Source organism: Melanaphis sacchari, unplaced genomic scaffold, assembly GCF_002803265.2.
Source record: "Melanaphis sacchari strain LSU unplaced genomic scaffold, SCAv2.0 Contig201_pilon_pilon, whole genome shotgun sequence".
In the NCBI taxonomy this organism is placed as follows: Eukaryota; Metazoa; Arthropoda; class Insecta; order Hemiptera; family Aphididae; genus Melanaphis; species Melanaphis sacchari.
Window position 1 is genome coordinate 1 of NW_020270990.1, and position 26,192 is coordinate 26,192.

At 30.1% G+C, this 26,192-nt stretch overlaps 2 protein-coding genes and 1 pseudogene across 2 annotated transcripts; 1 reads left to right on the top strand and 2 right to left on the bottom strand.

The window, feature by feature from the left end:
- Positions 1-35: 35 nt before the first annotated feature.
- LOC112593380 lies at positions 36-4,622 on the bottom strand (the record flags this gene model as incomplete). The annotated part of the gene is made up of 1 exon (XM_025337757.1): positions 36-4,622. A coding segment is annotated over exon 1 (4,587 nt), but the record flags the coding sequence as incomplete, so codon positions are not given.
- A 3,221-nt stretch (positions 4,623-7,843) lies between these two features.
- Positions 7,844-19,258, bottom strand: LOC112593381. The gene is made up of 10 exons (XM_025337758.1): positions 19,059-19,258; positions 15,229-15,237; positions 15,024-15,032; positions 12,437-12,463; positions 11,663-11,704; positions 11,399-11,466; positions 10,378-10,426; positions 9,845-9,892; positions 9,630-9,668; positions 7,844-8,711 (listed from the first exon to the last, which is right to left on the bottom strand). Exons 1-10 carry the CDS (start codon positions 19,144-19,146, stop codon positions 8,656-8,658), a joined length of 435 nt encoding a protein of 144 aa, XP_025193543.1. The 5' UTR covers positions 19,147-19,258; the 3' UTR covers positions 7,844-8,655.
- Positions 19,259-21,691: 2,433 nt separating this feature from the next.
- On the top strand, positions 21,692-24,210 carry LOC112593378 (annotated as a pseudogene).
- The last annotated feature ends 1,982 nt before the right edge of the window (positions 24,211-26,192 follow it).

A 26,192-nucleotide genomic window follows, 5' to 3' on the forward strand; every position in this document is an offset into this window, starting at 1 on the left:
AGATCCGACACATATTCAAGGTGAACTGCTTTTACCACGAAACAAACAAATACAGCTATATACACCTTGTATTGACGGGCCTTACGCAACCGGTGTTCGGTCATCACTAAGGGACCAGCGAAATCAATACCGACCCGCGAGAACGGATGGCACTCTGTCACACGAGATGTAGGGAGATCGGACATGACCGGTTGTGGATTGACGGACACTAAACGGACGCAAGTGAGGCATTTGTTAAGAACGGTTCTGATAAGGGTATTAAGCGATAGAATCCAGTATGAACGGTTAATAAGAGATGTCAGAATTCTCGGCCCCCCATGACCGGTGATATCGTGCCAATGGCGAATCAATAAAAACGATATGTGGGATGATTTGCTTAATAAAATCGGGTGTTTCTGTGTATTAGGTATATCGGCATTTAACAAACGGCCGCCTACACAAATTAACCCGCGGGGATCTATAAACGGACGAAGACGTGCCACTGGTTTGACGCTGATCGGAAGATTGTTTGAGAGATCGTGAAACAATTTGCCAAATGCGATTCGTTGAGAACATTTTACAACGACCACGGCGGCGTGGTCCAATTCAGTACGTGATAAAAAATCGGTTTTATGCGCTAGACGTCTACAGCCATTGATAAACCTATACATACGAGCGATAACACGAATCATATGAATGTAAGACGAGAACCGCACGTACCACTCAGGTTCGGGAGGTTCCTTATTATTGGTGATAAACGTCGTTAATGGAGAGGTTTTCATCTCCGGTAAACCGTCAGTGAGTAACTTCGGACCTAACGTCAACCATTCAGTTTCATCACGATATAAAACGTCCGGCCCACCCCAGTATAGTTCATGGTTTACTAGCTCAGCAGGGAAAATACCACGTGACGCACAATCTGCAGGGTTACTAGTCGATGGTATATAATTCCAATTGCAGGCGGGGAGCAACGTCGTCACTTTGTGTACCCGATTTGACACAAAAATTTTAAAGCTATCATGAGGTAATTTAAGCCAGCTTAACACGGTAGTCGAGTCTGACCAGGCATAACTTTGAGTAATTTTAATTTTGCGCTCAAGGGTGAATTTAAGCCGGGCCATCCAACGAGCTAACAAAACGGCGGCACAAAGTTCCAACCGTGGAATCGTTGAGGCCTTAGTTGGAGCCATCTTCGTTTTTGCACCTAACAGAGAAATTACTGGTCCAGAACGACTGCGAAGTCTTAAATATACGACGGCCGAAAAACCCTTTTCAGACGCGTCACAAAACCCGCATAAGTGACCTTGGATACCGGAATGAGTACCAATAAATCGCGGAATGTTTATTTTTTGTAAAATCGGGAGATCCGCCACAAACTTATTCCATACGTCAAGTATTTCGGGGGGCAGCTGTTCATCCCAAGAAATACCGAGTTGCCACACGCGCTGCATTAAATGTTTTGCTAAAAATATTACGGGCGCCAATAAGCCGAGCGGGTCAAATATGCGCGCAATTAATGATAACATGCCTCGCTTAGTTGTTATTAGGTTTTCGGACTGACAAGCATATCTAAAAGTGTCATCCCGTTGCGACCATTGGAGTCCCAAAACTTTAGTACCCCCACCAGTTTCATCATCAAATGATAATAACCCGCATGCTTGATCCTCAGAGGGCACCTGTTGTAATACCTCGATGGTGTTGCTCGACCATTTTTTTAGACTCATACCGGACTGTTTTAATATGTTTATTAAATCACGCTGAAGTGAGAGCGCCTCGGTTACGGTATCCCCTCCGACACAAATGTCATCTACATATGTACTGAATAATAACGCGTCACGAACAGCGGGGACATCAGTACAATCATGTTCGGCGATATGGTGGAGAACCCGAATGGCGAGGAAAGGGGCACAGTTTACCCCGTATGTAACGGTATTTAGCTCGTATTCTTCGAGTGCATCTTGCGGGGATGCGCGCCATAAAATGTGCTGATAACGTCTGTGTTCAGGGTCCACTAAAATTTGTCGGTACATTTTGTTTATATCTGCCGTAAATGCATGACGCGATAGGCGAAATAATACGAGAACATCTATCACGTCCTGTTGCAGTTTGGGACCCGAGAATAAGCACTGATTGAGCGAAGCGCTCGCACATGATTGCGCAGATGCATCAAATACAACGCGAATTTTCGCTTCGACGTCAGAAGACTTGAACACCGCATGGTGGGGGATAAAGTATAACCCCTCGGTTTTTGCTAAAGACATGTGACCTAACGAGATGTACTCTGCCATGAAATTACAATACGCCTCCCGTAGGCGGCTGTCGGACGCGAGCTTGCGTTCAAGTGACTCAAACCGTTTGAGCGCTACCGTACGCGAACCTGCAAAGGTGGTGTCTGCCACCGGTTGGCGAAATAATAAAGGAACTACATAACGTCCGGAATTATCTCGCGAATATTTTTTACGGAACATTACTTCACACTGCCCGTCACACGTAAAGTCATTAGGGGGTGTTTCTGGTTCCTCTACGCGCCAGAAATTATCCATAAGACATTCGATTGAGGAGACCAACGAAATTAAGTGTGAACTGGATACAGGATTTTTCGACAGTGGAACTGGGCCGATTATGATCCAGCCGAAAACGGACCCGAATGCCACCGGATAGGCATCGCCTACCGACACGCGTTTGCCATTTAATATGCGCGCAAATAGATCCGCGCCGAGCAGTAAATCAATCTTATCTGGCAAAGTAAATGAGGGGTCAGCGAGTGCGAGATTTTGGTACTTATCTGCCACCTGATCAGATATCGGTTGGCTGGGCATTTGAGCTGTAATAGTGGGGAATACCCACGCTGTGAAATTGAAGGTCGGGTTAGTCGCAAATCTAGGCTGTATGTTACAATTTACCTGCCCCCTAACGTCCTGTACTGATGTACCGGACAAACCCGAAATAGGGGCGGTCCAACGAGATACTCTTAAACCCAATTGGGCGGCGCAGTCCACGGTGATCGCGCTTATCTGGGATGCAGAATCAACCAAAGCGCGCTTAGTGTGCAACATACCGCCACAGTCGCGGATATGAATTAGCGCGGTCCCAAGAACGACGGACGATGAATTTTGCGCATTACTGCCGAGAAGAGACGATTGTGCCGTGGTTTCTTCGCGGTTCAACTGACTACTATATGTTGGGTTACTGTCCCTATCACTAATAACCGTGTTCGAAGTATGTAACAGTGGATGATGTCTGCGAGGGCAGTTAGTGCATTGCACAGGGGACTTACACTCCGGGGCCCAATGGCCCACGCGTAGGCACCGAAAACAACACCGATTTTCACGCACCCATTTTTCCCGAACGTCTACGGACCATCCCGTAAATTTGTTGCATTTCGATACTATATGCGACCCCTTGCAGACTGGACACGAAACATTCGATTTTGATGTCCCTGTGCTGGTCATTAACGATGTGGACTGTGGCTTTTTAAAATTATTAGGGCCGGAATTATAATGTTTTGGGGTGACATACGAATTTTGAGAAGCGGACTGTTTTGATGGTTTGTGAACGGACTCACGCGGCGCACTGGGTACACACTCCAATATATTAACACGAGACTTTACAAAGAACAATAAGTCTCTAACAGTTGGAAATCCACTTGCGAGCTGAGCTTCAAAAAGCTTAATTGAATACGACGGTAAGCACCGCGATGCCAAAGAAAATAAAATAAAGTCACCCAGGTTCGGAAGTTTCATTGACTCAAGTACTGAAACCCCCTCGTCAAAGACCAATAAAAATTTGTTTAAATCAACTAGCGTTTCATTTGCGAATTTAGGTGCGTTTAATAGTTGTTCGATAAGTGAAGACGCTACTAGCCGCGGTTTATCGAATCGCGCTATCAATGTAGACCACGCGAGTTGATAATTGCTGCCGCATACCGGTATGCCGGCTATCGCCTCTAGCGCGTTGTCTCGCAAACAACCTGTTAAGTAATAGAACTTGTCTATATCTGTAATATTGGGGCGCTGGTCGACCATAGAGATAAAACGGTCTCGGAAGGTCAACCACTTAAAAATATCACCGTGAAATATGGGCAACGGAATTTCCGGCAATCGTGCAAGTTTTAAGTTAGACACATTACGTACACATACATTTTCATTTTCAACCGGAACATTTGCCCCCTGTACCCCACGTGAGCTATTAAGTACAGCATCAGCATTACTATTGGGGGGGTTAAATACAATGTTATCCCCCTCAGGGATAGACTCATTCGCGGACCCATAATCTACGTGGGACGTGACAGACCCTTTACGCAATGACCTCTCAGCACTATGTTGATTTGTGAGGTAGCGATCAGCTGTAGCGCGGGAATACGACATCATTTCACGTAACTCTGCTACCTGATCAACAGAATACTCGGAATCTCGATCTAAATCCACTAAACAATCAATAACCGTATTACTCTCCGCTGTGAACGCTGTCCATAACTCTTTGATTTCAGCTAAAAGAACTACCAATTGGGGAACTAAGTCCTCCTCCTCAATGCAACGCTGCGCGAGCGCGTGTATCGCGCGTATATTTTTAATACACTCATTACGACGCAAGGTGGCCTTTTTAAGCGTGCGGTTAATACGGCGGGCCTCCTGATCGTCCATCGTAAAGATTTGTTATACAACAGAAAGATGAACTAGGAAAATATAGATATAATATAATAATAAATATACGCGATATAATACTATACGTATAAGTGCGTCGTACGTGACACCAAGAACCGGTGTCTGTTCACTATCGACAATCGATAACGAGGAGATAGATAATAATATGATAGATTCTATATACTAATGATTAGCTAACAAAATGACGAAATTATATAGACACCAGAGAAAAAAAACCCAATCACAATATGTCACACCGACCGGAGCGGCTAATTACCGTATGGATGGATATATAAAAGTTATAATACGAGATAAATGTAAAAAGTAACCACGCTCTGCTACCAGAAAATGTACCACAAAGGCTCCTGCGGGGGGTGGCGGTTGGCCTTAAATGGTGATGACAAAAGAAAATATATACTCGGGAAGTTAATACCCAAAAATTTATCTCGATAACAACTATAATAATATGGTGACCTGTAAAAGGGACGGGTGACCAAAAATAATAAATATAATAATACGAACAAGAACTTGTTTTTTCGCACCGTCGTGCTACAATAGTATATAATATAAATATTAAGATAATAAATTAGTAATAATAATAATAATAGTAACAAATTAGGGCGCCCAAATAATCTGACACAAAAAAAGACATCCGAATATCACCAATATCGAACGACGGATGTTGGCAAAGGCTGCGTGAGATCAGAACACCGGTATGGACCAAATGATAAACTGCCCATTAATGAACTCACAGCAAATAACTAGTAGGTGGATATATGTTCACATATATGTATATGTATTAATGTAAAGCGCAAATAACAGCTCTAAGACAGCACACCCGGACCACGAGGTTCGGCACGCACGTTATAAACATTTCGACCACGTCTCGACGATGTCGTACGAGACCAAGAGAACAAGAGTGTAAGTTACAGCGGTCAAATCAAAATCATACATATACAAGAGGAGGGCGACGATAAATCAGCAGACTTATCGCACCAAACAGTAATTGTTGTATATCTTGAGTACGATTGCTAGATTATATATTAAAAACGAAAATTTTGAAATTCAACATTTTCACCAATACTTCACACATAAAAATTCATCAATGAAAATATAAAAATTTATCACTTTTATTTGGTTTATGAATCTACTAAGGTACAGACTACAGACAAATCAAGAAAACACTTTGTCAGTGATGGAAGTTAACAATAAAAATCAATTAGACATAACGAATATCATATTATTAAATAATTATTTATTTATAACTCTTTAATACCTTATAAGAGTTTTATTTTAAAATCGCATACACAAATACTATCATAAAACGTTTGTATTTTAGGGTTTTAATGGATTAATAATTATTGATGAAAATACGTAATAAATGTGTTTTAATGGAGTATAAAATATTAAGTAGTGAAAACAAATGTATGGCCTTACTTAAATACAACAAGACGTTTCACTATAAAACATGTAAATAAAAGTAATAAAAATTCTTTTTGTTACAAATTATTTTTAATAGTAAATTGTATGTATTTTATTTAGGTTTATGAAAACTTAATATATGAGAGTAAGATACACTCGTAATTATTATAAATAACTCTTAAATTGAATAATTTAAACTTTATTATATTAAAATAAATAATATAATAATACATACTGGCAAACATTTTTCTTTATTCTCTTAAAAAAATATTAAATGAATGTTAGTGTTATTTATAATAGTTATTACGTTATAATTGATTTTAGGCAATAAGTTAAACAAAGTATAGAAATGAATTAATTTAAATATTTAGCTGAATATTTGATTACGTTGATATATGTATCGACGTTGACATAACGGACGCAACAATATTTTAAAAATATAAATTAGTTTTATTATTAATTCACTTGATAAAAATCAAACGTAGTATCGGAAAGTTTATGTATAATAATTTAAAGTATTTAAAAATAAAAATAAAAATAATCCAACGCTAAGTAAATGACCAATAATGGATGAGTAAAGGGTATACATTTTATTGATTTAATAAGTTCACAGTCATAGGAATAGTAAGAAAATCTAAAAACATTTAATTTGTGATGTGTAGAACAAGGATTTTGAAGACTTGCATTTTTTTCTTAATGTGATATGCAGTTTTAAACAGAAATGTAATTGGTGTCGTTGTATAACAATTTTTTATAATGTGTAATTTTTATTTTGTATTTATTATGTTAAATACAGTTGTATTTAATAGATAATTTTTACAAAATTTACGTTAATTTTGTGTATTTTAACTCATTTTTATTTATTTTTGTTTTTTTTTTTTTAATATGTGTTGTACCTATAAGGTACTCCCAATTATCAACACCAATCCATTGGTATTGAATAAATAATATAATTAATTGTCGGTTTATTCAATAAGATGAAATATCTAACATAGTTTGTACATCCCCGCGAACGTTTGCTTAAATTTTAACAACTTCTATTAAATTTTATACCATTTATACTACCTGTGTAAAGCGAATTAATGAAATACACGATCGATCGCACATGTTTAATTTTAGGTGATCATTTAAAATGCATCCGCACATGAACTATTCGCCTAGTGTGTAAGGGCCTTATAGGTATACTTTAAAAGCTTTATAGTTGTGAATATCAGAATATGACACGTAGGTACTTATGATTTTCTAAACCGATACTGAACACATAACATTATGAATAATATTAAAAAGATATTCAACTTTATAAATCTTAAAAATGCCAAAAACTAAGTCAACAGTTGAAAGCCGAAGTACAAAGTTTCTCCTCATATAAAAACATTTTATCCGACGCAGTTTCCTGTTTGAAAATATTAAGAACTATCAAATATTCTGGTTTCTGTAATCATTCTTGTTTAAGTTTTAATCTGATTTTATTACGTAGTTTATTATATTCTAACATTAGCTCGAAGATTTATTATCTATTTAACTATTTACGTCAATGTCTAATCAATATTTACATTGTTAATATACTATTGCTCAGATGTAAGCAAACTTAAAGTTTTGGCCGTGCCCGTCAAGAAATTGAATTATAAACGCATGAAACATAGTAAAATTATTACAATAATTAATAATATATTAATTATTATATACTTTTCAGTGAATATTAGTCATATTTATTCATTATTATTATTATTATTATTTCTTTTTTGACAGAAAAACTCAATTTAAAAAATGGTATACATGTACATACATTATGTAATAAATAAGAGATACTATAAAAATTATAGCAAGTAGGTATGAATAATATTAAAATTTACATTCAATTTGTTTACGCCGTCAGTATTTGCTGGAGCAGTTTGTTAGACGACACGCTCGATGTATGGGGATATGTATTACATTTTTTTTAGTAATACAGTTAATTAATGATTACTTTATCAGTATATCACGGTATAACAGATAATGAATCTACAATAGACGTTTCTTTGGACAATATTGGAATAATAATAATAACATAATAATATACATATAAAATACACTAAAGAAATACAATATGGAAATATGATATAAACAAATAATAATAAATAATAATACATTTAAATATATATAATAACGATGACGGTAGTCACAATTAACGGTCGAATACGGCAACGACGACGGATAAAATATCATGATTTAGGTCGTTGAACTCACCATGTCGTTAATTTGATGTACATTTTAAACACCAGACGCACATCATTTTACGTAATCGTATAAGGCACTTTAAACACGCACACAGAAAATATTAGTGCGTAATGCACATAAATCACGTGGTATTAAAAGGTACGCACAACGTCACGCCGACAAAAGTACCGGACGACGGTTGCGAAATAACAATAAAAGTAGAAACGGTCGCCGAAGAACTGGTGGTCTGAGACGTTAGTGCGAAAAACCTCATATTATGTAAAAACAATTAATATAGAAAAATACATATTATACAGTACCTATCTATTTAATTTTACAGCCATAATTAACAATTAACTAAAATTAATAACCATAGTATTTCCTTTATCAATCAGTATATTGGCAGGTGATTATTTTAAGTATGTTTTAAAACCATTATTAATTCAGGAATTTTTTTAATTTCTGGTAGATCTGTAATTAATAATAAAAAACGATTGAATTCGTTCCAAAAAATAAAGGTAATGTATACAGATATTTAAGGGTTTTAATAAAATTAAATAATAAAAGTTACTTTTATCTATGATTTTGTATTTTTATATCTGATACTTTTAAAGAAGTCGACCCATTCTTTAAATCAGGCTGTACATGCCTACATTTTATATTTTCAAGGTGCTTTTCTTTTCTTTTCTTTTTTTTTTTAACGATAGTTAGGTACTTGAAAAACCACGTCAAAATCAAATAATTTAAGTGCCTAATAACTAATAAAGTATTCTCAATTAATTACACGTAATGATTGAGACTGATAAAAGACAAATAATTATTGTTATATTAACTGAACACAAAATACGTATATTTTCGAAGTAGTTCAATGACTGAGCATAAATAAACATGTTAAAATGTTTACGTCACACTATACTGACGTCAATGATATTAATCTTAAACAATAAACATTGATTTAGTTTTAAAAATTGATGTTGTACTCGTATATATATTCTTATTATTTTTATCTTATTATGGGATATATTCAAAAACTAAAAGCTATATTATCTAATATAAACTCGACATTCTTATTGTATTTTATTCTAAATATATAACCATCTCACAAATTTACAAATTCGATATTGGTTTAAAACCCATCGTTTTCTGCTATGAAGTTTAAGTTCGTATATTTTGACAACATTTGTTAATTAAATAAAAACAGCTATCATTCGTTTAACGATTTTTATATTTTTTTTTTGTTAAAAGTATAAACCGTAGAACTTTCCACTACTGCGCATATTGTTTATGTTTGATAAACTCATACCTTTTTTTGGTATAAAACGTAGGATGGAAAATGTATACTAAAAAAGTTTGAATTTATTTTATGTACATGTTTATACTATTACTCACTTTGTTCTATACAATATTCCATTTCATTTAACAGGGGAGCTGTAATAAATGAAATAAAAAAACTGTATTATTTGATTCTATTTTCTTTTTCACTTGATGCATAATAAATATAAAAATACAATCAAAAATAAAAGTTCAACACGTTTAAAACAAACTTTATTATTAATTCGTACAAACACTTATAAAACCTGAAACATTTTAAGAATAATACTTACGCCTAGGTTCAAAACTTTTACATTCATTGTAGTACGCGTGTATATATTCTGTCAAAAATTATAAATATTATAAATAGTTATAATCTATATATTAGTTTCCTTATTTTTAACAGTATTTTTAAAAATATGTGTCAAATTCTACGTGATAATAATATAATACAAATGTTTTCATCAATGACAAATTAATAAAATTAGGATTCTTATTATGTGGACAAAATTATTTGGCTATCATTTATTAATTAATAACTGATACACTCAAACTTGCTTATCACAATGATAATATGTGAATATGTAATAACAATAAGTTATTTTTAAATTTAACTTATTATATTATCGTCTATATAACATTACAATTAGTTATCAAAAATGTTTGCCTGAATGTAGTTTGGGTATACAGTCGATAGTTGTAACAAGCAACAGGTTTTTTTAACCAACAAAACCCTGATTAATTGAATGATTTAAAACTTTGGTTATGATATATAAAAGATAATTGTCTATAGCGATTAGGTATCAAAATGCATTAAATAACATACCATAAATTTTATGCTCTTCCATTACTGAATCGCCATACTTATCTTTTTGCTGGAAACAAAATAAAACACAATAAATCTTTGATTTGTAATTTTAGCAATAAAATTCCATGAAATTGAAAAAAATGAAGATTTTCTCCATAATCATCATTGCATAATTTCAAAAAAACAAAAAAAAAATACTGAACTACAAAAAGCAGAATGTGAGTTAAATTCTGTTTGTTACTAATTATTCAAATACCTATCTAAAGTTAACAACATCTTCTTTTGTTTAACATTCATTGTGTGAAACTTGTTGATAATCGATAATGATTAATACCTAGTTTTTTCTAGTGTCTTACTTCAATGGTTATACATATACAGTAAGTATTTAAATTCATTAAAGTAACATCTAAAGCGTTTTTTTTTTTTATTTTATCGTCTAATTGGAATGTGTTATTGACATACTGAATAATAAAATTAATTATGATATCGTTATCAGGTATCATTTTTATAGTTGGTTAGTCGAAGGAATGTTTATTAATACAAATAGAAATTAGTTTCAAATGTTAAGACAGATGTAAATAAACAATTTATAGAACTATACTTAAATTATGGTAAATATCATCCGTATTTTAAAGAAATATTTTGAAGAAAAAAATATTGAAATTGCTTTGAAAATTATAATTGATTTATTATAATATTATTGTTCTCATTCTCATTTACAAAGTCTTAAAAAATAATCAATACTATGCTAGCGTTAATTTTTTAATATGCTAATTAGTTTCTAAGGTTTTCAACTAAATAATTTATAATATTACATTTTGAAAGTTTTGATTTAATGTGTATTGAGTGTAGATTATTTCTTATAATTATTAATTTCGTTTTATAAACATTAAGTATTTATGTAGATATTAAAAGAACTATAATGACTGTTTGATTTTTTATCATAAAAATTAAAAACAAAAAATTATATATAGTTTAGATTTAAACAAGACAGTTTAATTGATGAGTATAACATTTTAAATAAATTTACAAAACTCACCTCATTTAATATATCTTCGTTTAACATGTATTTCATACTTTTATTAAACGAGGTGAATCCATAGTTAGCTAATATTTCATGATTATTATCCGCAAATATGAGTTTAAAAAAAAAAAAAATGTTAAATTGTATTCATTTATTATATAGATTTACGATATATGCTGTATAGGGTGTAACAGTATATTATATGTTTTAATATTATTTTAAGCGTAGGCATCAGAAATATTTTAAAGATATAAACTGTAACCTCACAAAATTACTTACCATCCATCATTGCAAGAGCGTAATTTATTAGTGGCACGGAATCTACATTAGATGCATATAATTCATTTGACGTTTATTACTTCCTTATATTATACGTGTTTATATGTATCGCAAAATTTTAATATTAACATATATTGAATACACATAATATGTAATAATTAGGGTTGGGAATTTGTAGGAAATGTATTTTTTAAACTGATTGTAAATTTTAATTATGCTGTAACAAAAAATCCATTTATGAAACTTTTCTTTTGAATTATTGGACGTTTTAAAAATTTTGGATCATATTTTTATTTTAATTAATTTTTTCGTATTTTTAATCAAATTCTGTTAATTATTTTTGAGAACATATTTTTTATTTACACAGGCTGTATGCACGTTAAATTTATAGTTTACACCAGCTGTATGCGAGTTAAAGTTAATAATTCGATAAAATAAGGCAATATTGCTATTTATTTGAGGCATATCAGTAAATCATTCACAAATTTCCAGATCAAGTTGGTTGATTAATAATTTTAGTAGTTTATTAACGTTAAGTACCTTTTCGATGTTTGCTATGATACTAAATTTTTATCATTTTAGGTGCATATATTATTGCATTTTTGAAATTTTAAAAGAATTTTTGAAGGTTTATTCATAGTTTTAAATTCACAGATCTGGTAATAATTATAAAATAATTACAACTATTTCATATGATTAAATATATTATAAAAATTACAAAAATTGGTCTGCTAACATTTAATTTTGTTACTATAAATTAATATAGGTACTTACAAATAAACCCGACTACTTTTAAATTGTCTGTTATTTTGTTTCCAATATTAAACATATAATATAAGTAAACATAAAATTGAATTAAAAAATATTTTATGAAAATTATAGAATAATTTGGTAACTACTTTGATGTATATTTATTGTTTGAATGTAATTCATCAGTTATCAGCAGGGCTCGGGATTTAATGCGCATACATAAACATAATAAAATATAAATTTTGAATTTGACACCCTTATAAGTATAAAAAAAAAAATATGAATCGAATCCGATTTCTTCTATCTATTTCTTGAACAAATGTATAAATGCATAAAGTCCCAATTCCTGGTTATCAGTTTATCAGTATGTCACTGTAATGTATATGTCTAATTTGAATAAAGAAAATAAATATTTGTAAAAACGATTCTAAGCAAAGATGATTTGCCACTATATATTTTATAATACATTAATATTCAAATAAACTCTTTAATAATAATAATAATAATAGAAATGGTAAGTTAAATTGATTTTTACCAAAATAATATATTATAAAAATGTCATTGTAAGTAAGAAATTTAATAATATGCGTCAGACGTTTCAAGTAGTCCTGAATAATATTTTTTAATTTGAAAAAAATAACTAAAATAGTGAATCTTTTTTAAATATATATATTTATGGAATTGAACTTAAAATATTATTTACCTTATGTGTATTTTATTTTCAGTTTTATTTGTTTTTACAGTTGCAATGATATGCTTACATATCATTGTTTATTACATATACATAAAATTCAATCAAATAAATTAACGGTTAAGTTATCGCACGCAGTCTAAACTCTATAAACATCCTTTCGCCACTGATAAAAGAAAACGACTTATATTATATGGTCACAAGGGGATTGACACGTGGGTTATAACAATGCCTCGCAAATCGTATGAACCAATTTCGTTAGCTATCAGAGACAAGCCATGGAACAATGAATCTCTCTGTCGTCTAGAAGAAAGACTATTTCTTCGAAAAACGCTGAGTCATTTTTTTGAAGGCATCGCCTGCGACTCTGGCTGGCTTGACCAGGTCGTCTTCTCTCAGCAGTGCACGAGTACCAGCTAAGCCATGAGTGCATGAGCACCAGCCAAACTATCGAGTGCATGAGCACCGACAAAAATGATGAGCGAGGGCGCACCAGACAAACGAGCAGGAGCTCTTCTCAAAACTACCATACGACATACACACAAGACTCTGCAAGCGACAGCTGGAATTCTTTCTTTTCCTGAGTTAAATCAGTGTTGTTTTTCTTATTTAAATTTAAGTTTTCCTTAAGCCATATCGAAGTTTGTGTCACATTGCATCGTTCTCCGAAGAACGTACTATAAGTATTCACTGCGGCGAATTAGGCAAGGTCCATGTCTAAAATACTAGCTGTTAATACAGGTTGTTAGAACGATACAAAGAAAAGAAAGAAAAAGAAAACACTCTGAGTTTTAAAGTTTAACTATATTATAACAAAACAAAGGTGCGGAAGAAGCTGCACGACGCCACGACACGACGGAGCACGACAGGGGAGGGGGCTTATCGAACGGTGTGTCGACCGATGCAATGCCGGAATTACTCTGACTATTGCACCACAGGGTAGGTGACTGATCGATGCAATGCCAGAATAACTCCAACCATTGCACCATTGACCGAGTCACAAACCGTTCGATAAGTATGGTCTGGGAAGCCGCCTTTCCTGTTTGTGCAAGTCTGCCCGGGTGGGTCTTACTACAAAGTCGGAAAGACGGAGAATGGTATTGATGGTCGTGTCGTGGGGCCTTTTATACCCGGTCTATCGGCAATTACATCGGGTCGGTCCCGTGTTCTGTAACGAAAAGCACGAAAAACCCAATCGTTAACTGCCGATAGTCGTACAATTTTCGGGATCAGTGCAAATGTCCATAATCCTCCACGCAAATTACCCAAATCATAATTCAGATAACAAGCATGGTTAAACAGAGAATTGCTATCACAAAAATGGTCGGTAGCAGCGTCAAATGTACTGCGAGTTTCGACCAGTATTCGTTATTATTTGCCAGATGGGTAATTATCGTTATGATTACTAATAATGAGTAACTCCATCAATAACTGTTTACAAACAATTTTAGTTATTATACATTTCTAATATTATGTTAGATATAAACCGTTACATTTTATATGAATTTCTAACCACAAAATAATTTATACTTTTCGAGATTTAGACGAATTCTATAGAAAATTTTAATTTAAATGATTAAGAAAAAGTTATATAAATATAAATGTTCAATCTTATATTCTAAGAAAATTAACAACGAATTGCTCCCCTTAGAATCTTAAAACAAACACCATAGCAAAAACAATTATTCGTTCATTGCTTTAAATAAAATCGAAAATTTTATTGGAAAATAAATCACTATAGGAAAATAATGTATAATTAAGATTAAAATGTAGGTACAGAATAAAAGTTAAAAATTTAAGTTTACATATCATAAAAGTATGACTAGCACAAAAGTTTAGATAATTTTATCATGGTTATGCTATACAAATAGACTGAAAATTGTGTAAACAAAAATTTACTGACATAAAAAATTGTCTTACCAACGCATCCTAAAAAATAAAATAAAATAATTTAAACTTAATAAATATGAATACGTAAATTTTAATATAAAATAAATTTTGAAATATTATAAATTATGTTATGTAGGTATATAATACGATAAACCCATTTTATCATAGTTATGTAATATCTATTAATAATTTGTAAAATATATTAACTATAATTTACTGATTTAAAATCTATTACTATCGCATTCTGAAAACAAATATTAAATCTGCATTAAGTTTATTATTTGATACTTAAAATGTGTTTAATATTACGTATATTATGTGTTCTAATATAAAATACTATGGTTGATCGTGGGATTTATCAATTACATATTGTGAATACTTTATAATTAATTAATGTTAAAGTCTATGAACTTTTTACATTTCACGTAATTATATTTTTTGTTTAAATTTCATATGACTTAATATTCTGTGTTTTATTTTATTTACTCATATGTAAGTATGGTGATATGTATATGAGTGTGAACACTATATTATGTGTAAACATGGATTGTACTGTGTAATTTTACAGTATCTTTGTATGTGAACAAAAAAATATTTGAATGTGGTTATGTAGTGCACATACAGTCGTCTTTGGTAATGCAGAGACACTTAGGTCCACAGAGTTTTAATGTTCTTATACCATTAAAAATAAAAAAATAAAACTATTGTAGACTTATTGCATAAATGATGTATCATCCGAATTATATTGTAATTAATTGATTTTTAAATACATATTTAAAATGTTCAAGTATTTTAATACTGTCCTATTATTCAATATTAAAATCAATCAATATAATTTATATTCCTAAATTAATAAACTAGAGAATATAATATGTATAACTGGACGGTGTTTGTGAGAAAGGGCATAAGTCATTTTTTGACATTTTCATATTATACATTAATTTAGTAGGAAATTTCACGCTCTATCGTTTGGTGCAACTGTAAATATTCTATTTATTGTTTTTACCGAAATACATCTATGTGCGTTTAGACATAATAAAAAAAAAAAAAAAATGTGTTTGTGAGAAAGGGCACAAGTCAATATTAATATGCATAATTATTAAACTAAAATCAGTGCATTGTTGCCGTGTATAGTGTTTTAATAATAATATTTTAATTGCTGCAAAGATATTTTAATAATATTATTGGTAGCTACTAACATCTAATTATGACGTCTAAAAGAAGTAAACAGTTATTGAAAATGGTTGTTGGTAAGTACTCTATTAGTTTATTATATTACAATATTATCTTATAATATACACTTATAAATAATAATATTACTTAATTTTATTACGTATTCATCATTTATTCTTATATTTAAATTAATAGACAATACTGATGGGGACTTAAAGATTAAACCAAAATTAACAGAAATTTGTCGAAATTTAAATCATCAGTTTGAATCTGAATACAAAAAACAAAAAACAATAGTAAGTGTTTGTCATGAATTAAAAGTATATCATTAGTCTAGGGCTGGGATTTGTAAGTAGATACATAATTTTACAAAAACATAATAAATTAAGTACCTACTGCAAATGTTAAATTAATTTCACGTGATTTTCAATAAAATAAAACATATTTTATTTTACATGTTTTTACATATTTTGTCAGAAATACATATTTTAACATTATTTGTAAAATTTCTGCATTTTATTTTACAAATTTCGTAAATGTTGACAATTTTCGTGGTTTAGTAGTATTATACATTTATACTTTGATAATAGTACTCGTGAAAATTGTAAGTGTATAATGCATGTATGAAATAAGTACATGAAAATATTAGTTAAATATTAATAACTTGTTTATAGTTTATCTTATTTGTTTCTATTCAATAACTATACATTAATGATCTTAGATTATACTTTATGTTCATTAATTATTAGACAAAATATATTTTCGAATTTTCAAAAGTGTCAGTACTTACGTTCACGTGGTTGTGAATACATCTTTATTTTTATATTTTTTAAATTAAATTGATTAAAAATTAAAAACAATTAATTGTATACTATTAAAAAATTATTTAGAATTTTATTTTGATTTTACACGTTAACATAATTTAAAATTCACTTCAAAATAATAATATATCAATTCCAAAAGCATATAACGATATCGTATATATCACTGAAGAAAATAAAAAGGATCTACTTTCTCTTTTAAAATATATTCCTGAAACTTTTCATAGTTTTTATCAGAATTTAAAAACTAAACAAAATACAAATGACCCTATAGTGTCAGATGAAGAAAATGATTAATTTATTTATGTATTTTATTTTTAATCATATCCTGAGATTTTAAAATTTTAATTTAGTTATCAGTTTACTTATATAATATTATATTCCTACATTATTTTTAATTTCTATTTATTTTTTTAAAAAATGTTTTAAAAAACTACTTATCAACAGTTATGTTTGTAATTTTTATTTTTTGTTTAAGGTTAAACTAAAGTATTTTAATAGTTAATGATATATTGTATAAATTAATAATTAAAAAAAGTTTATGGAGTTATACTTATTTTTATTTTACTATTATATTAGTTTTGTAATATATTTTAATAATTTATAATTATTATGTATTATTTTATTTATGTTATTTGTGTTACCTAAAAATAAATTATTTTTATAAATGGTGTTGAGTTATAAAAATGGTAGTACATAATACATATTGCTAAAAAAACATTACAGTATAATATTATTATTTTATTTATGACATGTGTCCTTTATCACAATAATTATGATTTTATTTATGTGCGATTAGATACAAGTCAGTATGTGAGAAAAGGCACAAGTCATAAAATTATTAAATTCAATGTGATAATGGTCACAAGTCATTTAAAATAATGAAACGATAAATTAAAATTATTATCCCTTGTTCTAAAAAATCAAATAAAATATAAATTATATAAATTAAAAAAAATTAATTAACAATAAGCAAAACATTGCAAATGAAACGTTTTTCCTGTCTCCTGAAAACTAGTGAATTTTGACTTGTGCCCTTTCTCACAAACACCGTCCAACTATATAATACATAGTAACTATAATTTATTTATTTATTTATTAAAAAATTATCGGAATATGCTCTTTGAATACAAATAGATAAATAAATACAAATATCGGAATATAATAGTAATGGTTGTGTGAATAACAATAGTTATAATAATAATACAATAATAACATTCATAATGACAGTAAAAAACTAATTTAATAATTAAAACAACAGAAATTATATTTTGACAAAAAACAAGGGATCTTCATTTAGCAGTATAATTATTATATTAAAACTTTCAATTCATTATTCAACATCTCATTTCCTCTTTCGTTGTGTCAATTTCAAAAACGATCACTAGATATTTGAGTTTGATATACATAGTCATACTATGAGATATTTGGGTATTCACATAAATTCGTCACAGATTAAATAAGTGTCGGTCATAATTTTCGAAGGCGCGTGAGGCCTACAGGGTTTACTCGCTCATCGTGTGATCTTAGGATAAAATAAATGGAAAGGTATAACATATTTGATCAATATTTATTATTTTATAGAGTTTTTTTTGTAACTTATTAATGTATAACCTATTAAATATTTCATGTGAATTAATCATTACTAGACATCAAATTGAAATTTAATTTTACAAATCAATACCATTAAAGTCTACATTTTGATCTTTAATCTTAGTAATAAATTGTGTCAGTAAGTAGTCTTCTGAAAATGTTAAAATAAGTTCATGATACTTAAACGAATGAGAATTAAATAGTTATTGATAACTATGATCTTAATAATAAAATTGCAAGAATATTATATATTATTATTATCATTATATGGTACTATTAATATTATTATGAAGTTTTTTATTCCTATCATTTGGTTATACACGAAGACTAAATAAACTAAATTAAAATTGATATTGTGTGAATTTGTGTTGTTTCATTTTGAAATACCTAACCTTAGTTTTACTTAAAATTTTTTAATCCTCTTTTTCAATTATTTAGAAATAGGTACAATATTTATAAACTAATTGTTATTCGTTACCATTTTTAATTTCCTCTGCAGTATAATCACAGCGGCTTACATATATTGTAAAAGTTAATATTATTAAAACTTTATAATATGAAATCATAGTTTTTTTTTTTTTTTTTGATAATTACAAAGATATATCAACTTAGATAATTACAACTTTTTTTTTCAAAGAACAAATTTAAAATGATCGCATTCAACTTAGGTACTATGACACCATATACACTAAAAGAGTGCCTATTTCTATTGGATTATATACATTAAGACAAATAAATAAATGTTTTATGTATTTATTTCAAAGACATCTGTTTTAATAATCAAAATGAAAAAATATAATGTGAGATGCCACAAATGGTTAAATGGTACACATATGTGTGAGAAAAGTTTAAAATATGAAAAAAAAATTGAAGCTAAACTAAATTCTTAAACTCTTAGATTTTATTAAAGGATATGATCAGTAAAATTTAATATTTATTGTATATTTAATCATATTTTAATTTAGATTATTTGGTTTCACACAGTTGAAATGTCTTGGTAAGCCTCAGCTTTTTCTCGTCATACAATAGTGACATGACTATAAGCTGTTATTGAGTTTACATTCCGAATATTTTTACACAACTTTTACTTTTTTTATTTTATAATTTATGAGGTACATATCATACATACCAATAATTATCAATTATTTTACCATTATTATCAAATTACTGGTATTTGTTTTAAGTATATTCTCAGTTTCTTAATTAATTTTTATTGTTTATATTATGTATTATATAGTAATACATATTATTTACATCAGTTTATCAGTTTAGGTACATAAATTATATTGCTTGATTTTTATATTGTATATAACTATAAAATTTAAATATTCAAATATATATTAAATATGTACTTGAGAATTATTCTGACAAATAAAAATTTAATTCTATTACAATACGGTATTACATTATTTATGCAATAATTATACAGTTTTATGTTTTATATTTTCTTACATAAAAATTCCGGATTAATTGGTCTATGATATAAGCATATTTTTTGTTGATTTTATTATAATTTTTCACGTTTTTTTTTATAAATTATTCAGACATATTCACAACAGCAAAAATAATTTTGTTTAGCAGTAGTAACGCAAATTAATACTAGTAGTATATTATTTTCCTTTGATCAGCCGGATGTTATAATGTTCCTAAGTCTTATAAGTTTTTATAAATTTAAATTTAAATTTTCTTTATCAATCATCATATATTAATACACTAAAAATATCACAAAGAACTTTAGAATTATTTTATAGTTTTTTCATCTAAGGTAAGATATCTTTTTTAAGATTAGGACCTTTATTTTGAATATTAAAAAACAAAATTTAATATATTTAATTTAAATATTACTAATAATTTATCTGTATTTGCATTGATAATGCGAAAAATGTTTCAGGAAAATTAAAGCAATAATTAATGAGTATTTACATTAAATTTTACTAAAACGTAATGATTAAAGATGTCGGTTACAAAATATTACACCTAAGGTGACTTTACTAATATGTATATTATTTAACCATATCAAATAAAATAAGTTATGTTTAAACAACATATGGAAAGTTATTTTATTGACACAAATGTGTTTCACGTGAGGTTACCATTGTCACAATTTTTTTAATTGAAAATGTTATTGAATTTGAAAAATAAAATAAAAAGCGTGTTAAATTGTATTTTAAATAATATTTTAATTGGATAGGAAACATGATAAGTATTTAAAACCACAAATAAAATACGATCAGGAGAGAGACTGCAGTCGTCATCATAAAACTTGAGACACAGAGTGAAACTATTGTATTATTAGAGTGGCGTACGGGAAAAACAACGAAAAAGATTTTTCATTAAATTTGTTAAACATTTTTCATTCGTTCAGATCGTTTTATGAAAATAAAAGTGTAATCGGTCGTAGACATTAATAGGGAAGCCTTAATAATAATGTACTGTGTTAGTGGTGCTTTTTATATAAATTCATAGAGGTACATTATTAGGTATCACTATTGATGACGTTTTTCATAGTCTATCTACGTTGTCTGGTGCTAAAAATGTTGGTCCTGATGGGCTCCCCGGCGTTTTTCTATTTCATTTGCATTCTATTATAGCCTATCCACTATTTTTGTTGTTCAGACGTTCTCTTGATGAGGGAGGTTATTTTTCCCTCAATTTAAACTCAGTTCTGTCACGTCAGTGCATAAATCAGGTATTAACTGATATTTTCTAATTATAGACCTATTTCTATTCAGTCTCACCTATCATAACTATTTGAATCTTTGGTTTTAAACAGTATCAAACCATCAGTAAATAATATTTTTATTGAAGACAACATGGTTTCGTCCGAAGATCAACTACTCATGCAGTCTGTTTTCCAATTTGTTTTAATTTTAAAACGGTTCCGTTGATGTAGTTTATACTGACTTAGCCAAAGCGTTTGACACCTGTTAATCATAGAGTCTTACTGAAAATTTTGAAGCGTCTGTTTGCAGTCCTTGCTCATGGTTTGGTTCTTTCTAACGAACAGGCAACAATGGTAAATTATTTGGTGTCAAATCAAACATCTTTTCGTCTCACGTCTGGTGTTCCCCAAGGTGGACATTTATCATCGATTCTTTTAGTTTCCATGTCATGGTACGTAACGCCTTGCCTTGTGTCAGCTTTTGTGTCGCAGATGATTTGAAACTCTTTATTGAAGTCAACTCAGCTGCTGACTGCGCGAATCTCCAAGGCTACCTTGATTGTTATGTTAGTTGGTGTTTTAAAATAGGCCTTAAAGTCAATGCTTCAAAAACTTGAACGTGTTCAACATAGATTTTTGAGATTTTGTTGTTTTGTGTTAGGCATTCCCCACTTGGCTCACGACTATACCAATATCGCTAACGTACTTGGCCTGCCTACTCTTGCTGAACGAAGAAGAACTTTAAACTTAAAATTTATTCGTGGTCTAATTATTAACCATATTGATTCCCCTTGCTTGCTTTCCCAAATTAACTTTAAAGTCTCTTCGCATATATCTCGCTCTCATGTGACCTTCCATATTCCTAACGCCAACACTAATTATCTGCAAAATGAGCCTTTAAGACGAATTATATCACTTGCTAATGAAGACCCCTCTTTTGATGATAATTTGTTCTAATGTTCTTAAACTCTGTTTTAACTTTTAAGTTTAATATATATGTTTTAATCGCTTACTTAATTATTTAAATGAATGTTTAATTAAATTGTAATTCTGTTATTTACATATAATATTTTATTTAATTAAATTTTCTACTATTATTCTAATAAATTGTATTGTACTTTAATGTTAAAGGGGCAACCCGTATATTTTTAATAAATAAATAAATAAATATACAATAGTCAATAATACAGTAAAAATTGTGTACGTCGATAATTTAACATTTGTAAAATTTCATAGAATTGTTCATTTGTAATATGAAAAATTGGATATCTTTACATATATTTTAATTGTTTTAAAATAATACATTGCCCTCACGATGGAAATTAACTATTAACTTCTTTAGTATATTTTATCGGACAACAATTAATTCGTACATCTTTTTTGATGCTACAAGTATTATGTATATAATTTCTTTTTTTTTAATTAATCATAATTAACATTGATAGTAATGGCCTTAAGTTATGTAGTTATTTTTAATTATCAGTAATTAATACCATAAAAAATATAATACCCTGACCACTAAAAAAATTCACAGTTGTTTGTATCATTTTTTTTTTTTTTGCATATGGCGCTAATGTCCGGGAGTAGGCCTAACGTTAGTAACCTAACGCTTTATTTGGCAGAATTTCTAGTGGGCACCTGTAGGTTTCTTGCCATGCCCAGGTAGGTGGAGGCGGTGGCTTCTACCACCAGACACCGTGACTGCCTGAAGAGTGACGCCGCCCGTGACTGGGATTCGAACCGGCGACGGTGCGCGACGCAACCGACGCCTATGCCCGCTCGGCCACTTCACCTCCGTTAGTATCATTTAACAAAAAACTTCCATAAAAAAGTAAACGTAATGGGTTTTGCTTCAAGATATAAAAATGATGCTGATTTTTCAATATTTATAAAAATGATGGTAGCTCTTTCATTTGTTCCTATCGAAAACCTAGATGCCGCTAGGTATACAACAATTAGGAGATGATTTACCAGAAGGCTTACAACCTTTACTTGACTGTGTTGCGTCCGTTATGTCAACGTCGATACATATATCAACGTAGAAATAGAAATACTAATGTTTGCAAGTTAAAAGATTAAGTCTTTATTTAATACAATTAACTCGTACAAGAATACAATTTTATAAGCACAAGATGGTGTGAGTGGTGTTACGACCTGCCTCTGAGCGTTTCGAATATCCCTAACCGTCTGCTGAGCTCTTGCCCTGGTCTCCCTTATATATGGTTAACCGTCAAGAGTGGTGACTGAGGAGGTGGTGACTTCCGATGACCTAAAGGAGCTCTCTAAATTAAATGTATTATTCAGTTGGGTGCCTTTCCTGCGATTTCATCGGTTCTAAGAATTACAAGACGTGTGATCAAGTCTTGATTGTCATATTAAATAGTACAATGTTAACACTATCGTTTACTCATCATTTCTGAGAAGTCCAGGACGTGTGATCATGTCTTATTCATTATATTAAATATCACGATGTGCAGGTGATCGCCATAGCCATTCGATACTACACTGTTTGAATATGTTATTCCATTCGGTATACACATCACCTCTCCGTATAATATATATGTGTAAAATAACATGGTACGTAACAACTGGTTTGAGGACAATTATGTTAGAAGGGTTAATAGAAACGAAAGAGGTCGTCGGACAGTGTTATTCCCGCCACACAATTGGAATTTATACTTACGAGTTTTGAATGGTCAAATAGGACTAATAACCATGCTGAAGCAGCTAATAGATGACTAAATGTCGAAATGGGGAGTTCAACATCCTAGTTTGTGGTCTTTCATCGAATGCTTGCGAAAAGTACAAGCTGGGTGAGATGTATTTTTTAACTAAGGAACTTGAAGCTAGTAAGAGTCCACCCAAAAAACTAAAAAAATTTATTAACGCAGATAACCATATTTTAAAAATTGTTCAAAGTTATGAGACTAGAACTAAGATATCATTTTTACGCGCAATAATAAGATAGGTAATATAATTAATATGCATAATTATGTTTCTTAAACATTCATACATTTTTTGATATTGTATTTTTATTTTTTCGTATATATTGTTATGGCCTATGATAGTATAATAGTATATATAATATAATATGTAATATTGCTAGAAGCATAATAATCCATTATAATTTATCATCATAATGGCAGTTGTTAAAATATCGAGGTCGTTTAAATGTATTTTTGCATTTCCACAAATTGCCAATTAAGAACAGAAGACATCCTGGAGATTGTTGTTTTTAAATGTGAAAACAATTCCAAGAATTAATATCAATTAGAAGGTTATTGACTACAACAACAAGAGACTTCTTTGTATATAAGGGAGTCCAGAGGCCAACAGAGGCAGATGTACCAGAGCCACGAAGACCTGAGCACCCTCACAACACTCAGCCACTTTTTGTATCAGTTACATGAACTTTATTTATACGTAATAAACACATTATTGTTCTTAAGAGTTGTAAATTTCATTTAAATAACAACCAGAGTCTGGATCTGATATTGGCACGCAAGAATATTATATAAAAAATAAATTCGTATTTTAGATATATTTTAAATTTTAATAATGTATATAATAAATTACTTGTATATTTAAATATTTTATTGTTTTTGACGTATTATAATAAATATAAATAGCTTATTAATTTTATTTAATGAAGATTAAACTGATTTAATTGACAGGTATATAACTGATTTATATATAATTTTTTTTTACGTCCAATTGTCCCCACGTCCTAACGGCCACGTCCAAATGGCTACGTCCATTTGTCCTAGATCGTTCCGCCAAGTAGTAGCCGTTTGTTTAAGTTACACGCTACTGGTGGGGTTCTCCTTCCCATCGTATGATCCCATATATAATAGCATCCCATTATATGTGATAGGACCGAACGAGGATATCGTCGGCCGAACACGAGCTTTCACTGCGTCAGTCCGCTATTGTAAGCTTGGCTTACGCACCCGCAAATTTCACTACTCCCATATATTGAACAAATATTGAATAATATATTAATTTTATAAATAAAAACTATACACAAAACCTACAACTAAAGTAAATTTATTTCTATAAAGAACGAATGGTAACGAAACTTACCATACCATATCAGGTGTAATAATAAGGTATAGTTTAATAACTACAATTTTTTTTTTCGTAATACACAATTAAAAAAAATAATAATAATATATTACACAAAATATCATAATCCAATAAAAAATAATAATAGTAAACAGTTTTGAATTATAAGTTATAACGAATAAAACAACTTTTTTACATAATATTATTTATACAAACCAATTAAACAGAAATATTAATAATAATTAATTTTAATTTTTACATATTTTCGTTTAGCCTCGCATTAGTTAATGTTGTTAATAATAAAAAGAAATAATTTTTTTTTCTGTTTTTCATTTTATAATAAATAAAAATAATTATGATTAACAATAATTAGTCAAGAAACAATAAACTTTTTCTGCCTTTTTCTTTTGGTTATATACATTAAAACAAATAAATAAATATTTTATGTATTTACTAGCACCGGTGAAACTCGCTGTAAGTGAATACCCTAGGTCGGTAAAACTCGCTGCATGTGAATACCCTAGGCCGGTAAAACTCGCTGTATGTGAATACCCTAGGTAGCTGAAAATCGTTTGAAGTGAATTTCCTAGGTCGGAGACGGGACTTTAGAATATCGCAGTTAAAGAAGTCTAGTGGGCGAAACCAGTGATAACGACGTTTGAGACGTTGGTTGGTACCTCTGATTTGGTGGCTCAACACTTTGGCGGTGTCGTTTTAAATTTAAACGCGTAAGTAATAATAAAAGTATATATAAAAGTCCAATTCGAGCGTCTAGTGGTCGGTCATTTCATTAAATTCACAGGTGTAACACACCTTGTCCCGTAGCTTTCCCTGTGCTTTTGTGTATGGAGAAAATGAATAAATACATTTGGAAAACGGCAATTG